This window comes from Ambystoma mexicanum, chromosome 4p (assembly GCF_040938575.1).
Source record: "Ambystoma mexicanum isolate Mex_15411 chromosome 4p, UKY_AmexF1_1, whole genome shotgun sequence".
NCBI lineage: Eukaryota > Metazoa > Chordata > Amphibia > Caudata > Ambystomatidae > Ambystoma > Ambystoma mexicanum.
In genome coordinates, this window is record NC_090927.1 from 1,105,721,199 (window position 1) to 1,105,739,144 (window position 17,946).

Consider the following 17,946-nt stretch of genomic DNA (forward strand, 5'->3'; position numbering starts at 1 on the left):
GCTGTCAATCATTGTTCTTTGTTTGTGGGAATAAAAGTAACACGAGTGCACTCCCCAAAATCCATCACCCCTTCTCAAATCCACCGATAGCTGTTGCTAAACAAGATTTTAAAATGGATTATTAACTAATTTCTCTCTTATGATGAGAGGGTAATAAGCCCAAATATGCTTGGTCCCTTAAAATAATATGCAATAAGGTTGACTCTGACAATTCTGTCACAGAATCCTATCAGAAATTAATTTTATCTAGACCATAGATCCCCTAAAGCAGCATGGATGCTGTTTGGAGTTTGTGGTATGGAAACTTTCTCAATCCATCAAGTGCAGACAATGGGCCTCATTAGGACCCAGGCGGTAAGGGGTTTACGGCGGCGTAAACAGCGCCAACCCTTACCGCCTGATTCCGAGGTCCCTTAGCGCCATGGAGGATTTAACACCTGCTTTTAGCAGGTGTTAAAATCCATGGCGCTAAGGGACCTTGTTGTTAATTACGCCACCGTAATTTACGGTGGCGTAATTAACGCCTTCCCCACTCCCATTATGCCCTATAGGGCAAAAATGGGATTGGGGAAGGGTAAATGGGTTAATGGGGACTTACCGCCCGCCAACCTCGGAATGGGGCAGTAAGTCCGCCAACCACCATGGCGTAAACATAGTTTACGCCATGGTGGTAAAGGTACGACCCAGGCGGTAACTTACCGCCTGGGACGTAATGAGGCCCAATATCCAAAAGTTGGACCAGGAAATGTTTGTATAACTGTTCTGTGTGTGGATAAATTCCAGGGGGGCCTCAGCTGGGCTGTCATTTGTGGCCTAACACATCATTAAATTAGATGTCAAACCACTGAAAAGGAAACATTGGGTTAAGAGAGGGCACATGGCCCTTAGAGCAAAGATTGAATCGCAGTAACGTACATCATGTTGATCAGATCAGAGCTGAGTTTAGTTCGAGACAGGAAGATTGTATTAAAAAAAGAAAATGAATGAGCCTACCTAATGATTCTGATTCATGAGATGGGCCCTCCCGCAGAGGTCAAGTGGATACAGTGCTTAACATATCCAAAAGGACCTATTCCACCACCTGGTTTCTGCAAGTTAAAATGTAATTGTTCTTGTTCCTTCTATGAAACTGCTTTTGTCAACTCCTGGCAAGATAAATGAGGTCTCCTTATAGAAAATGCCCACATTGAGAAACTGGTGACCAGTTAATTGCTCAGATCTGTTCATAAGCCTTTAGCAACAGGACATCCTCTTTAATGATTATTGGCGGCTTGTTGGAACGCTCAAGTGGGCACTAAAGAAGATAAAGATCTGTGCTGTGCCTGCCACTGAACCAGTAGAACTAAAGTGCTAAATCTTTGCCCTTATGATAAGCTCATTCAGTTCCGGCAAGAAATCATCAGCTGTGATAACATGACCGAGGGCACCAACCTGCTTTTTCGGCATAACTCATTTTCTTTGGGCAAGGTGTGAACCTTCGGAACATTCAGAAAGGAGTAACAGAATATGTAAGAGAAATAGGGCCTGATTCACACAGGATTTTTCCATTGACAAACGCTTTGTGAATTAGGCCCATAGTCTCTGAACTTGGAACACAGCAGGCAAACCTGAAATGTTGACAAACTTTATTTGTTTAATGTTATTACGTCCTTGTTGAGTTAAGTTCCACCTCCTTTGTCCCTTCTACTCTTCCTCCACCCCCCTACTGTTCTACACACTGTTTAAGTCAGCACTTATAATTTTTCTGTTTATTTTGTAAAATAACGTACTATAGCTATACCTTTTAGCAAAATCTGTTATACATGATGCATTAGACCATTGATACATTATACGTGTGGCTTAACTACATTAATGAACTGTATTGATGTTAAATTTTTGATGCTTTATTCGTGTTATCATCGATGGTTCCTTTCTTGTAGAGTTTTCCTTGCCTGCCTCAATAATTTAGTGACGTCAAGGTCTAAATACTTCCTTATGCGCAGTATTCAGGTGAGAGAGATAGCTCAGGCATCATATGCAAAGCCCTCCACCACCTCACTGGAACAACACACACCACCAGCCATTTCAATGTAATGCTCCTTGCAACTCAGTAAATAAATTATTAATCAAGCATTCTCGGGCAGTGCTCACGCTACCCGGAAACATCTACTCTTCCACCTCGGATTCCAACTCTCCTTGCAAACATTAAGAAAACACAACCCTATTGTTGACTCCCTGGAACTATCTTCCTTGATATACAATGTTCATACAGTGACTCAGCAATGTACACGGTGTGCAGCGCTCTGTGCTCATGTTTGCTTCTCACAACGCTAGCTTCCTGTGCTGAGAAGTGTCCTGGGAGACCCCGTTTTATGCTGGAACTAAGCTGGGTGTCAGATCAGGCATCAGGAACTATAGTAGACAGGTGCTGTCATCCATGTACCAGGTTCAGAAGGAGTGCATCGAGTGTCTGTAACAGCAAATAGGATAAGGTGAGCTGAACTGCAGTGAGACATGAACATGCCAGAAACGAAGGTCCAGCATGGCCAACACATGCCATGTATGCACCAAACACATTCAACGCTTTCACTCACATCCAGAGTGTGTGTTGTGTTTTTTGTGTGTACTTTCACTGATTGTAAATCTTCATGTAGATGATTAAACGTGCCAATCATTATGATGTTCTCATTTCTCTCCTGACCCAAACCAGTGTTGGTACTGAACATAATCTTTATCTGTGAAATATAATTTGGGATTACCTCCCTGTTGCTAAGAACGAGATACCTCGTCCTTGGCACTGAAGGGGTTAATGAAACAGAAAACATTAGAAGGCATTGTATGGCGAAATACCAAAATCACCAAAAAAGTCCTTGGCACTGGGTGGGGGGGAACCCATGGCAGTTAAAAGGTTCATTGGAGTCACAGTGCTGAAGGATCAACATAAGCAGCTGATGGGTCAATTTCTCAGTGTATATAGGACAACCAAACAAGATTGGTGGATCGAGTTCTTGCAAGGAAGGAACCCTCGTCTGGTATTTGCAGGAGTCAATGTCTTGGGCAAACTAATAGCAGATCTGGAAGCACAGTGCAATGCTAGCAGTCAAAAGGAAAAAGGAGGAACACAGTGTTAGAAGAAACAGAACTGACAAGTTGGAGGACATTGATTAATTCTGACTAATAAATGATTGTTAAAAAAAGGTCTTCAGAGTGAATATTAATGGTGACAGACCGTATCACATGCGTACAAAGTTTTTCGAATTGTTAAAACTAAAGCACAATAAAAAAATTAAATAATCTTTATCTCCCTTTGAGATTTGCTCGTGATGGGAATAGGGAAGTAAATAGACCCGGAGCTCCATATGGCTTTGCCCCCTCCTGTTTACATGTCAATCTGCCACATATTCACCACACGCACCATAATCTGAAAAGGACAAAAGGACTATACACGTAAATCTCACCTGAAAAAGAAATGGCAACTGCTGTTTCATAAATTATTGATGAGGCAAGCAACACAAGAAAGCAGGCATTGGCTTGCGATGAACCTTAGTGTGTACCCGGAAATGGTCGAAATGATTGTATCTAAAATGTTGAATGCAGGTTTAATGTGCCTTCGGCATAGTAGATTAGATCGAAGCCCATAATACCGAACAGGGGAAAGGGGTTGCGGGGGTGTCCTCCATTCCTCAGTTCGGTATTATGGGATGTGGGGGTTGCGGGTGTGTCCCCTGCATACATTAAAGGCAATGCGTGGAACAAACGGGCAAAATCCCAAAAGATTGAATTACAAAATGCAGGCAAGTGGGCTCCGTAACTTTGTAATTCGATCTTTTGGGATACGTTCTTTTAATGTACATCCTGTTTACCCACTCATAATGTCAGTTTATTCGAGGGGTGGAAAGGGTAAGCCCTTGTTTTTTCGGTTTTACGTTTATTGTTGCATCGATGCAAAGTGACATACTTTGTTCTTAAGCATAGGTTGCATGTGACACCAGCATTGACTTTTTGATTACTCACACAGGTTATTCCCCCTATCAGGACTACATTGGGTCCAAGACAAACCATACTTTGTTCGTGTTCTTGCAGGCAGCAACTCTATTCTAAAGGCAGGAGGTAACCTGTACCTGTTTCCTCCAGAACTCTTCCACGCTTCAATCTTGGTCTGCTTCTTCCACGCTTCCATCTTGGACTGCTTCTTCTGTGTATCCTCTGTCTCGTGCCGCTCTGCCAACACTGATGTTAAACCAGGCTTGTGCATGGCTCCATACCATCAACAAACCAGCTGAAGCCCAACAACGTTGCTTGACCATCAGACCAACCAGAATCTGAGAATAGGACTATGGTGTGGAATAACCACGCCCCTCTCTAGCGTCAGCAATGTAGCATCAATATTTGACATTGTTTGGGGCTGTACATTTTGCACTGATGCTATGAGTTATGCATTAAGCCCTGACTACTGAACCGGTATGCTAGCCAGTGAACAATTTAGTACACATACAACAATGAGATATTTAAACCTTGTACATTTATTGTTCTTTATAGGCATGGACATTGTATGTTCAGAGTGGGTGATTTACAGTTTTGCTTCATGCACTTTCCAAGGTTTGGTCTGCATTATTCGTGGCATGTTACGCTTACTGTGACAACATGACTAAGAATGAACGTTGTATCCACCTTCTGGAGCACTCTGATGCCTTCAACATTATAGAGAAACAGTGAAATCGACAAGAAAACACTTAAGGAGATCCAAGGACAGTTTAATTTAAAGCCAACAATTGGAAATTGCTTTAAATTGCACTTGAATTTCACATTGAAGTGGTGAGACATTATATTTAATCCTCCAGAACATTTGGAATGGTCATGAGAATCCTTTATCCAGTCTTCCCTCATAATGCAATTCTTCTCGGATCCGTTGTTTGAGCCCCATTCTCTTTGCAAACACTTAATGTTAGATTAACTCTAAAAACACTTGACGTACTCTTGGCATTTTTCGACATCATGAAATATCTTCTGAAGAAGTTCCATCCCAGAAAGAGAACAGAACAATGTCATAGAGGAAGGCGTGCACACTGGACATGCCCTTATACTTCTACGTGGGTTACAATGTCGTATAAAACTTAGATGCATTAAAAGAAATACCATATGTTGTTAACGGATACCAGCATGATCTTCTGGGGGAAGTGGCGATTTGATATTGTGCTTCCCGCTTATCACGGGCCAATATTTTCAATGTGTTCCATTCCAGAGCAACTCAGTGTTGACAGGCACCCTCTTAAACCAGGCCCACCCTGTATTGTAATGCAAGCTCTATTGCAGACACAAAACACACAGTTAAAAACCTGCAAACATATGTGCATTCACAAAAACACTTGCGGGTAAGGACATGCAGAGTTACACACACAAAGCTCAACATTCATGAAACATGCAGTCTCTTCGCGATTTATACATTCACTCATATCTAAAAGCTATTATCTGAGATACACCACACACCAACACACACAGTCTCACAAAGTAAATGTCTACTCTGTCATGTAAACATGGACATAGAGGAAATGTGTATGCAATCACTTGAATACAGACACGCACACAAACACACAGGCAGACAAAACGCACACACATGCACACACACGCACGCACGCTCACACACACACACACATGCACACAGGTGCGCCGCCCATGCATTGAAACACAGATTGCTTCTCTACTTACTCCTCAAGTGTTCTCTTTTCAACAATGCCAACACTGCCGTAAACGAAGAGTGCAATCACAAACTGGTGGTGATGAGAGCTATGATGAATAAACAGCCCCATTGCATGAAGGAGTCACAGAAACTCAAAGCCCTACAACATCTCAATCTGAATGGCTTCTAATGAATGAGCTGTCAAGGCTCTCCTGGCCTACCAAACAACAAGAGGGAAAAGTTCATGAAGGCAATAACCTCAAACCCTGAAGGAGTACAAAATATACCCCACCTAAAAGAAACAATTGTGGAAAATATATCCCAATTGGTTTTCTCAAAGCTTTCCCTTCAAATCACTAAATGGTACTGTAAACGAACATTCCACTGAAAGTGGTATGATTTGTTGAGGAATTAGTCTATTTTAGGACTAAGCATAATACAAAATCTAATACAACATTGAGACCAAATCTGAGTAATAAAACAAGAAGCCATTCTGAAATAAATTGAGAGAAAAACACCCCAAACATTTTCGAAAACGAAAACCTGAGGTACCTCAACAGATGGATCTACACCACAGAACACAATTTCCTAAAGTAGACCAATGTGTCTCCATCTCCTCCCAATACCAAGATTTAGCTTTTTTCTCATAAAGACGATCCTCCTCGCTGATCCACAGGATCTGGAAAAGATAGTAAATGGTTTTAAGCTCCCAAAATAATCATGACCAGACATGAAAGCAAGCCCCCAACCATGGTCAATACCCTAAAACTCTTAAGCGTTCCATAGAATGGTGGTCCCGATTTGACTGGAATTGTTTTTGTTTGCCCTAGGAAACGTGAATGTTTCTGCCTACCTGGCTAACGGCAGCATATTCCTGCATTATGAAAACGTTAACACTTACTACCCGGGCAGCTCAATTGAAACAGGGGCACACATCTCAACTAACACAAACCTGAAAAACGTAACTGATTGGTTAGTGGAAGATCAGTGTAAGTCCACATTGACATAGAGGATTCAGATTGGTCTATTCACACTCAGCATTGATTCTTACTTTAGTATTTACACACAAGCAGGGGCAAGGTCACCTTCCTTGGTTGCTGCCATGCACTTGATTTCACCAATATGATACACAGGGAGAAGTTTGCGTAGGCATTAAATAAAACCTACTGTCTCTAATTCAAGTGCTCTTCAAGAAAGCCACAGCCCAACCCACATAGGACATGACTCACAGGGACAAATCATTCACAACTTTTAGATAAACACAGATGTGAAACAGAGCCGTCCTCTGGTACTTCAACTCTTTAACATCTACATGAAGCGTGTCCTTGATCTCTCTAACCAATCACGCCAAGCCAATCTGAAGGAACTCTTCTAGCATGAAGCCATTTTGTTATACATGATCATTCATTCATTGGTATTTCTGCACTTGGAGGGTTGGGATTTGAATGATATCCTCTGGAAATAATGTGGACATGTGAGTGACATGCAAAGGTTGAAGGTTAAAGAGATCAGCCACAACAAAAACAATATCAAAAGAGACCAATGAAAAAATAAGGCATGGAGCCAGCAATCAAGAAGCACAAAGAATAAAAAGCTCCACTTTGGGAACAGAGCACTTGACAAAGTTAATAACTTTAGATATGAAGGAAGCACATTCGACTCGTCTAACTCATGGAAGGCACACCACAAGCAAACATCAAATAGAGTCAAGATGACAGCGATAGGAATCCACCTTGTTGCCAGCCAATATGGGGCTGTGATAGTCTAACACATCCCGGAAGAAGCCCAATGCTAAGATTGGCCCCGCATGCAGGAGTGGAAATCCGAACTGTAAATGGTCCAATAATATTGTGTAAAGAAAATCAGCCAGCTGCCCTTTGCAATGCCACCAACAATAGTAGAAGCGTAAAGCAGATGCATACAAGATAAGATACAACATCTGAAAGCTGTGATGGGTGTAGCCAAGAGAAACAACTCCTTGACCAAATAATCCTGCAACTTGGCAACAACTGTTTAACCAACAGGGGACCAGTTGTAGAAGGCCAATTGTCACAGAGGAAGAAGAAAGCCTTGCTTTGCCAATTTCCCACATTCCAGTCTAACAGAATTCCTGAATGAAAGACAGCAGAAAATAAAAAGCCCAAAGAAGGTTCTAAAAAGAACACATGCAACCAGAATAAGAGATGAAACAGGGTAAGATCTGGCAGAATGTATTATGCTTACCAAATGGTGTCTCTGCTTCCATGCTCCACTTTCATTTGGGTTGGCTATTCCTAGAAACCAGGATACTCTGGAACTCCTTATGCCCGGCTTGCAAAGTGCTACTACCCCCTGAGGACTTGTTATGTGATGACCTAGGAAATATTTACTGAGACAAGAAGAGCGGGACTCTGTATGGATGGATGGTTAAATGTATTTCTATACTTGCTGATCTTGGAGGCCCTGTTGACTTAATAGTCCAGTGCCCAGAGACAGTCACAAAACGGATGCGAGAAGATGACTGGAAAATACTGCTCAAGAGCTACCCAGGTACAAACTCTACGAAGATCTGAAACAAGAACACAAGAAACGGTGGCGTTCTTCACCGGTAACTTGCATATTTCCCAACGGTGATCTAAGGCAGCAGTTTCTGAGCCTCTGTTTAAATGTATTATGCACTATGGCGATCCTGCATTGCAGGAATTACACAGAACATCCATCCAGGTTTTGTCACCACTGCGGGCTCTCCGAGATTGAATCCTTGAAACTTCTACTTGTATCACGTCCAGCTTCATCAAAGGTTTGGATTGGCTTCCTTGGGAAATCTGTTACTAACCCTGCCTTCGTGGAAGCTGCTTTTTTAATTCCTGTATCTTTTCTGCCTCTTATACTCCTTTAACATTGCCAGTTTTGCATTTTTTAAAGTACATCAGGCTCGTTGATCATTACGTTTTACACAACAGGGGAATCAACGCCTATAGATTCTTGTTTTGAAAGTTTGCAAGACTATCCGTTTCTTTGATTTCTAATGTTTTATGATGAATTTGCTGTATGACACTGTAATAATGGATGTTGTTTATGTACTTTTTAAAGGTTTAAACAAACCATAATAAACACAAATATGAATAAATAGATCAATCTAGTTAAATGGATCCTATGGTGAACATTTATAAACTTTCATCTGAAACTTCAAGTTAAATTCATCCCTCAAAAAATATATGTATCAATCTGGAGGGTGTTTGTGCTAGACACAGCATATTTAAGGTAAAGCCGAGTGCTGATATTGGTTTTGCAGAGGCAGAGAACAGGGTGGATCAGAATGCTTGTTGAAAGACCAGAAAAAAGAAATATACCTCAAAATCATTGATCATAAGATGGAAATCATTCCATAGGGAGGATAGCTCAGTGGCAATGTGCTCGCCTTGGAAGCAAGACGACATGGAGTGCCACAGGTTCGATCCCTTGGTCCGATTAAGCATGTTATAAATAACTTATCATATCATATCATAGGTGAATGCTTATTCTAGGAAACAGGACACAGTCCGCTGATGAGGTCACCCCCTTAGTTAAGCTACTCTGATCATAGAAGCAGATGATAGCTCTTCGGAACAGAATAACCCACAAAGGGCCAAACAACAGTGACCAATTATTACTCAACATTACTCAAAAAACTCCAACTGACCAAGAAATGATGCGAGCCAACGGAAAAGGAAAGGTTGAGGCATTCTTCTCTCTTCCCAGAGAGGAACTCCTACCGTGCCAACTGGCCCTTTTCGAACATCGGTCTGGCAAAAGAGAAAAGTTAGATTCTAGTGAAACAGGAACTCAGGGAATATATAATTTTCCGTGAACACCATCCAGAAGGTGCCACATATCTGTTAAAAAGAAGTGGGACAACTTCTTAGCATACTACAGGACCACAATAAAAACGTTCAAGTAATGCGAGTTGAATATGGAGTCATCAAACTAAATTAGAGTGAGGTCCTTGCACATGCTTGAACCAGTATACTCATGTTACTTCAACATCTCCACCAGACAAATCTAAAAATAAGAAATACAACCAAGGAGGCTCTCAGCTGGAAGTTCTTGGGATACAAGAACACATCAGAAACCTTTTACACTGAGAAATAGCGTGCTAATTGCACCCCTGTGCTCTTGAATATATTAACATTGAATGTAACAGGGTTTACTAGACTTCATTTTTTGCAACCCTCTTGTTTTAACTTAATGTCTCCTGCTTTCTTCTTCATTACATTCCAAAACACTCTCAGTCCCCTAGTTCCTCTTTCTTTACTCACCTTTTTGTTTCCCGTACAGCACTACGCTTCTTGGCAGCCCTCGCTATTTTTCACTACTTCTTTTTCCAGCCAACCCGCGTCCTTTTCTTTCTGGCTCAGCATTGAGATCAAACATCTCCCTCTAACCTCCGCTGTCTTCAGGTCCTCAATTATTGTAGTCCCTTTTGAAAGCATAGGTTACTGGCCGACTGCTCAGTTAAGACTTGAAACTTGAATTGCAGCAGAGCACATAGAGGCAAACACACAGCCACTTGCATGTGCCACCAGGACATGCACCCACCCACACACGCAAGCATTGCAGAGGATTTCCACAATCGGAGTGAGGACCCGTTTTTTCTAGCGAGACCCCAAAGTCTGAACCGAGCTCTTGTTTGTAACTTTTCTACGCCTGTGAAGATCTCGTTGACACACAATTTGCAACACTCAAAGTAGGTGCTCACTAATATAAATCTATCTTCTCTTTTCTACTCTTCGCTACCTGGATTCGGAGGGTACATAATAACACTGTAATCACCTATGGACATATGCCAAAATATAGGGTTCCTACAACCTTTCCATTCTGAGTGTTAAACCCCACTAGTCCCTCAGAAGTATATAGTAGCACTACTAGTGCACATAGATACATTGGCACGCTCACACAAGCACACATCAACACACACACACACCCATTCACCCACCCACCTCAACAGGAATGAAGCGAAAAAGGCAAGAAGACTACATTTTGACAACAAAGTCCATGTACTGATTCCTCATCAGAAGTGTTGCTTAGCACTCAGCATTCACAGCGGGAAACAGTGCAGAATAGGTACGTGGCAGGTATATTCAGATTAATTAATACTGTACAAAGGAAATATTTAAATACAACCATAGGATACAAAATATGAGTTTTTAAAAATGTTCCAACTGGAGAGTTCCTTTTTTTGCACTAAAGATAGATTCCATAAACATGAACAGATTGTACACCTTACAAGAGACTATGTGCTAATATCACTACATGTGCTGCTCGTACACACCGCACATGGAATCCACCACTCACTTACGCACATTGCGGCAACATTGTGTAGCCCTCTGTGTTGCTGCAGGCAATGTACTGTGCCAGGCCAGTGGCAACGGCTGTGACGTCTAGGTCCAGAAATTAGATGTTCAGCCCTACATCTATTTTAAATCCTTTAATGGCCCTTCCTCGCCATCTTGCCCTTTTTTCAGTAGGCTTTCGGACCCTCCGTGTCCAGAGGTTTTCACATGCAGTATATGATTGTTGCCCATTTTGGTATACGGTAAGGCCTTTCTCTTCACCCCTTGGTAAATGGTGAGAGGTCTGACTTTCTGCGTGCACACTTACACACATAATCACAGGCACGAGCTAGGACACAGTAGTCTTCACACAGATCACTCTATCCAGAATCTGCTCCCAACCACAATGTCCCATTTGCGGAAAAGCAGAAAGTCCTCTTTCGTAATCTCTTCCTATCTATCTCTCAATTGATCTTAAGCATTTATTGAATAATACTGTGTTCTTTGTATGGTTTTGTTTTGCAGTCTGTTATATTTTCTCCCAGAAATGTCATAAGTAAATGTGTTGGTTCTCTTTGTGCTTTTCTCCGCTGGATAGTTGGTGACGGACATAACTGTCGGAAAACACATAACACCAATTTGACTCCTCAAACAGCCAATTGTGCTGCAAGACTCAAGGACCCCCTTTTGCTCTCTTTCTTTCCACATGGACCACTCTGCTTTGCATTTACTGTTGCAACTTCCGCTCACAAGTGCCTGCGCGCAAGCCCTAGTTTCCGACGTGCCTTATAATGATACATCGGCCTAAAGTGTAGATGCATTTTGTTTGTAGTCCCTCATGATGACTGATGCATAGGTCGATTTTGGAGGGGTGCAGAGCACTGACTCCGAGACCGGGGAGCTTGGCACTGAGCTGCCTGAAGCCACAGAATCCCTGAAAGGAGACGGCGGGGTCAGTGCAGGCGAATCCTCCAGGGCCAACTTGCTCCGGGCCAACTCTTCGTCCGGACTTTCTGCACGACCAGGATACATGTACCCCTCGATAAGATTGAATTTTTCACTTTCGAGTTCCTCAACAGGGGTGACTAATTCTTCATTAAAAGTTGTCATTTGGAGAGGGAGAATTTGTTGGTGGGTCACGTTGGGTTGGTATAGAGGCCTCACACCATTGCCCGGACCGGGCGTGCAGATTACGGAGTTGAAGTCGGGAACACCTGTTGTAAATTTATTGACGACACAATGCAACTGATCCATGATGGACCTCTGAGGTGGAAGGTTTTTTAGTGCTTGATCGGTCAAGTACAGTGGGTCTTCTTCCAATGCTCGGGATGGTGGAGGAGTTGCTGCCACGCGCCGGTGAACCACCATTGAAGGACTGCAGGGCTGATGGAAGCGCACTCGCTCAATTGTCTCTTCCTCCTCCACCACATTGTACAAAGTCTTAGTGTTGACATCGGAGAAAGTCAGGCTCTTGGCCTGGGCCTGGTAGCTTTTCGTGAGGGGCTTGATCACAGCTGTCTGATTGGCTCCTGTGTCTTTGCTCTTCACGTGTACAGACAGTCTGTGCCACACTGGCTTTCCCTTCGGTACTTGCTTTCCACCTGGTTCAGACCATGACACAGACTTTCCATTAGAACTATGAATGAAATAAAGATGAGTTTATTTGAATATACACATGCATCTCAATTACATTTAGAAATTAAAAAAATGTCTTTCTTCAGCCATTGTCTCTCTCGTTCACCCCAAATGTCTTTATCTGGGTTCTTTTCCCCATAGTGGTGCAATGCTATACCCGAACTTTCATCTCATGTTTTCCAATGAAAATGTGCAAAGATTTAATTGCAAAGTCATTTCATCACAATACAAAATAAACCAAAATATAACTTACCGAAATAAGGTTTGCTGAGGTACACTACAGCATCAACATTTAGGTTACCATTGTGGTAAGGCTTAGATTAGGGGCAAATTAAAGGAAAGCATTGAAGTTGCAATTAGGGTCAGGATTGGACATAGTACAGTGGAAGGGTAAGGGCTAGCATGACATTTAGAGTTAGGGCAAGAGAGTCAAATTTAGGGCAAGAGTTTGCGTTATGTTAGAGCACAGGCCAAAGAATGAAATATGGATAGGTTAAGGGTCAAGGGTTGGCATTGCGTTAGGTCACGGTCAGGGAAAGAGGTGTGGGCAAGGTTACGGTGAAGGTGAAGGTTTACAGGTTAGGCTTTCGTCAGGGAAAGGATTGGGGGTCAGATTAGTCGGACGGTTAGGTTACGAGATATTTCTCAACCATTGAAGTTTTCCCAAAAATATTTTAAAATGCATCATTGAAAATGAAGGGTGGGGGGGAACTAGCAAAAACAAATTAGTACTGTTTTGTAAAGACATTTGTTTTCAAGCAACAATTTCTCAGTGGAATGGCCATCACAAGTAAAGCTAATTCTTACTTTTGCATTCAATTGATTTCTACTTAAATTGAATTTCGGGGAAATGTACTTCAATGAAATTTTGCAGGACCAGGAAGCATGATGTTAAACAAGACCAATCAAACAAAGTGACCTCGTCATACACCTTTCTAATGCGCTGTACACCTGGTGCATTTCTTTCATCGTGCTTTCCAATATTAACCAGGAAATGGATGTGCCGGGCTCTCAGCATATCCTTGCACGGCAAGGGACATTGAAGCTCAGTAGGACCTATTATGGATGCTGCAAATGGCGAGCTGAGCTCTGACACCAAAGATGCAACCCCTTCAGAGCCTCTTTGCACTGCCTCACATCAGCTATTCAACGACATAACCTAAGGCAGGAGGCGCTATACAAATGAAGATAACAAACGATAGCACGATGAGCCCGATAGCTCACATTTCCCTGGCGCTGTGCAATTTTGGTCAGAGCCAAGCAATTTGGCACTGACCTTTGCACCAGTGGACTGAAGCGAAACCTCTCCTTTGCACCGACTGGCCAGTGCAACTGTCCTTTGAAAACTTCTCCGTACCGCTGCAAATTAAGCTGTAATCCCCACCTTGCGAATGATTGAGCTGCATATATGTCTATGTATAGTTATAGCATAATATCTATATAGTGATATTATCCTGCTCATACACGATTCAATTTACAGTGTCCCACAACCCAACTCCGGTATGGCCGAACAAAAAAATAGATATTTAACTTTATTTGTGTTTGTTTCCCAATCTGTGTGCTGTCTATCTTTCTAAGCAACCCATCCGACAGTGTTGGTAGATTACTCTGCATTACATTTCCTCACAGGAGAATTTTTTGCTTTTTTCTTAACGCAATTTGCTGCATATATATGTGGGGGGTGGGTTTAGGGGAATAATTAAGGTAGGGGATTTAAGAGGATGTGGCTGGGGGTCTCCACCCGCATATATATACAAATGTAGTAAAATATACCTGTCCAAAAAAAACCAATGAAATCTCCTACGAGGAAATGTTTTCCACCAAATCAACCCAAACCCATCGGTCCACCCCTTCGTTTTTCAGGCTGATCATCTATAGAACATTCTTTCATCCATCTGTCTGTCCATTCACTCATTCATGCGTCCATATGTCAGGCGGACAGGCCTGAAAGCCAGTCACCACATCTAGCTGCCCTTTGAGAGGAATAGCAAGAACAACTATCACTATTGCTGTCCCCATCCACTACCAGCCCTCCCACTGGAATGGTTATCTGGCTTGGGGGCTAAAAGACACTACTTGCCCACAGGGTCCCCTCCACAATCCTAGCTTCTCAAAAGCTTGCAGTCTTTTTAAATAATTTCAGGTTCGATAATCTTACTGCCATGGGGATGTTTCTGTACCTGACACAGCTCACTGAGGGTTCTGGACTTCAGGTCCTTCAATGAGTCCATGTTTAATTCCATTTTGTAAAAATCAAAAATATCTGGGAGTGGTTCCAAAGTTGAATGCAGTCTTTTGCTTTGGCTGACTAAGTTGTAAGTTCATTCTGTATCAGACCCTACTGCTTCCCATTAGTGTGATGAAATGACTACTGCTCTAAAGGAGAACAGAGGTGAGTAGCGACCAAAGCGCCTACTCAGCCTTACACTACTATTAAACCAGTAGTGATCCAAATCATAAAGGTGAAACAGACACAACCTGAATGATATTACCTCCTTTGCCTTGTTTGTAGGCAGAGAACAGGCAGTACTCTTCAGAAGGGGTGTGGGCTGACACAGCAGCAACCAAAACAACAATTTTACTGTGGTACTAAAATAAAAGAAATGTCCAATCAAGGTTCTATAAAAGTACAAAAATAAAATTAAACTAAAACTACACACAACTAATAAAACACTACTAACCCAACCTCAGTAAATGAAAATATAAAAAGGCCTCAGTAATCATCACTCTGGTGTGAGATGGCCATTGTCATGGCTAAACTGTCTTGACACATCGGTTCCCATGGGACCTACCGGGGAGGGTTCCTGTTATCTGGAGGAAGGTATCGACCAATCTCAATGGATCAAAGAGAAGTGTTCCCAGTTGGGACCTACATGGTTGTTGTGTGTTGGGTAATACACAACAGACCTGTCACAAATGAGTCCCTGCTCCCCAATTGACAATAGTATGACATTCAATGCTTGTTACTGTATAATTGTGTAACGTTGAAAGACACCATGTCATAACCAGGCTTGGCTTATATTTACATTTTATTAAAGGCCACTAAGCAGCTAGTGCACACAATCCTGCAGAGTTTGCTCCCATCAATGTATTTTCACGCATCTTTAGTCCTGACCTACACAACTAAAGTGGTAAATGAAGATGAACACTAAAGAATGGTGATTAGGCTTGCGAGAACTGGGCCGAGAACAGAGCAAGTGCCCCATAAAATCTTTCAGGGCTGTCTTTACAAATCCACCTGCCTTCTCAGGACTGCAGTTCTTATATGGTGAGTGGATTTAAATTGAAGGAAAGAAAATGGGCAAGGAACATAACAAACAGGTGGAGGCCCCACCCAAGAGAAAACCTGCACATTTATGGTATACCAATTACAGTAGGGCCAAGAGCACATTTCTTGAAACCTGGCATTTATTAACAGAAAGTAACAGTCATACCCAATTTTCACTAGTGGGAACTTTTAATTTGGATAAACTCATATCTTTAAGACACGGCCTAGAAGCGCACAGAAGGAAAGCAAGCCTGAGGCAGGGGAGGGCCTATGCTATGTGGCTTGAGGAAGCTATGGTGAGACACAACTGTTAAAATTTAACGGATGACACTGCAATTGCAGACCTTACGGGTACAGACGCAACCAGCTCAAATGGTATTGGGTGGGTTTCAGGCAGAGTTTGGGAATAGAGGAAGGGGCAGGGGAAGAGGAGCCCCATGGTCATGTCCCTCAGACAACAAAGGCATCAAGGGCTGCAGGGAGTACCAGCACAACAGCAGCCACCAGAGCTGCAGGGATGTATGCCCCCCTGTATACTATACCAATGCCTGTATATGTAATTATTGAAATCAAACCAGACATTGGAGGAACGTGTGCTCCTACAGACCCCATTGTAATATGTTCTCCAGTTTTTGGGCACAGGGTTTTAATCTGGCCCCTGGTATCAGAGAGCCAGGAGGATTTTCAAATCAACATACCATAACCCTTAACACTTTCCTGAACACTATTGCTCTACAGATTTCCCCTCTGGTGAGTCCAAACTACTATTAGTAGATTCTGATGCCTTCAGACTCGAAGTAAGGGATGATATGATTATTGAACCCTAATACCCATAGACCAGGAAGACCCACATGTAGAGTGTAATGTGAAAGGAAAGAATGTGCCTTGTTTAATTGACACCAGTGCTAGCCGGTGTGCCTTTCATTCTGAATATTTACCTGATGCCCCGCTAGCCACTGAAATAGTAATGACCATAGGAATGACTAATATCCCTGTGACCCATATAATAACAGAACCTCTTACGGTACCATTTGTACTCATTACTGACACTCATGCATTTCTTTTTACCCCCACTGCTCTAGTCAAGTTGCTTGGTAGGGATTTGCTATGTAAACTCAGATCTACTTTTCATTTCACACCTTAAGGCATGCTCTTAAGTGTCCCTGACCAAAATGCTGCGGCAGTTTTACTAGTACTATAAACAGATGCTATTCAGACTGCGTCAAACATGGAAGGGAAATGGTCACATGACTTGAATGTTCTCATAAATACAGCACCACAATCGTTATGGTCTATACATGATAACAAGGCATGGTAAATACACAATGCAGAATTAGTAAAGATCAGGATAGACACTTCTAAGAAGCCGCCTCACAATCCCCAGTGCACTTTGAAACCTAAAATGGAGAAAGAAATGACCCCAGTCATTGAATCCCTTTTCTCACAAGGTATTATTGTCCCCACTGCTACCACAAGCAACTCCCTGATATTGCTTGTTAAGAAGTCCAGAAATATTACATAACTATTTGTGCAGGATCTGAGGGCAGTGAATTCTGTGATTATTCCATATTTTCCTGTGGTTTCAAACCCTTCTACCAATTTGGCCATGATACTTCAGACTGCTTTGCGTTTTACTGTAGCTGATTTGTGTTTATATTTCTTCTCTGTCCCCATACATGTGGATAGCCAGTTTATTTTCACATTCTCAAATAGGGGAATCCAGTACACCAGGATCAATTTGCCCCAGGGTTACACTGAACCCCACCACTCTGTTTTCTCGATAATTGAAGAAGGATTTGGTAGATATTCGGTTGGCTGGTAAATCAGTGCTGGTGTAGTTACTGGATGGTCTCCAGCTGGCGTCTCCTAACTATGAGGCTTTCAAGGAGGACACTTAAGTACTACTAACTGCTTTGGCTGACAAAGGCCACAGCACATCCAAAAAGAAACTGCACTTATGTAGAGAAGTGTATTGCCTGGCTCTTGATATTTTCAAGGGGCATTAGGCCATAACCTTATCCATGAAAGAGGCTGTATATAAGATTCCAAAGCCACCAAACAATTATCCAAACAAGAGCATTCCTTGGCATTATTGG

At 42.3% G+C, this 17,946-nt stretch overlaps 1 protein-coding gene across 3 annotated transcripts in view; it reads right to left on the reverse strand.

The window, feature by feature from the left end:
- Positions 1 to 4,482: 4,482 nt before the first annotated feature.
- Positions 4,483 to 17,946, reverse strand: part of GRM1 (glutamate metabotropic receptor 1) — a 2,116,184-nt gene continuing 2,102,720 nt past the window's right edge. For 2 of the 3 annotated variants that reach the window (XM_069606696.1, XM_069606695.1), the window contains exon 9: positions 4,483 to 12,583. In XM_069606696.1, coding sequence (XP_069462797.1) covers positions 11,752 to 12,583 — 832 coding nt within the window. In that variant the 3' untranslated portion in view covers positions 4,483 to 11,751. The remainder of the gene's footprint in view (positions 12,584 to 17,946) is intronic. The other variant, XM_069606697.1, reaches the window with a different exon arrangement.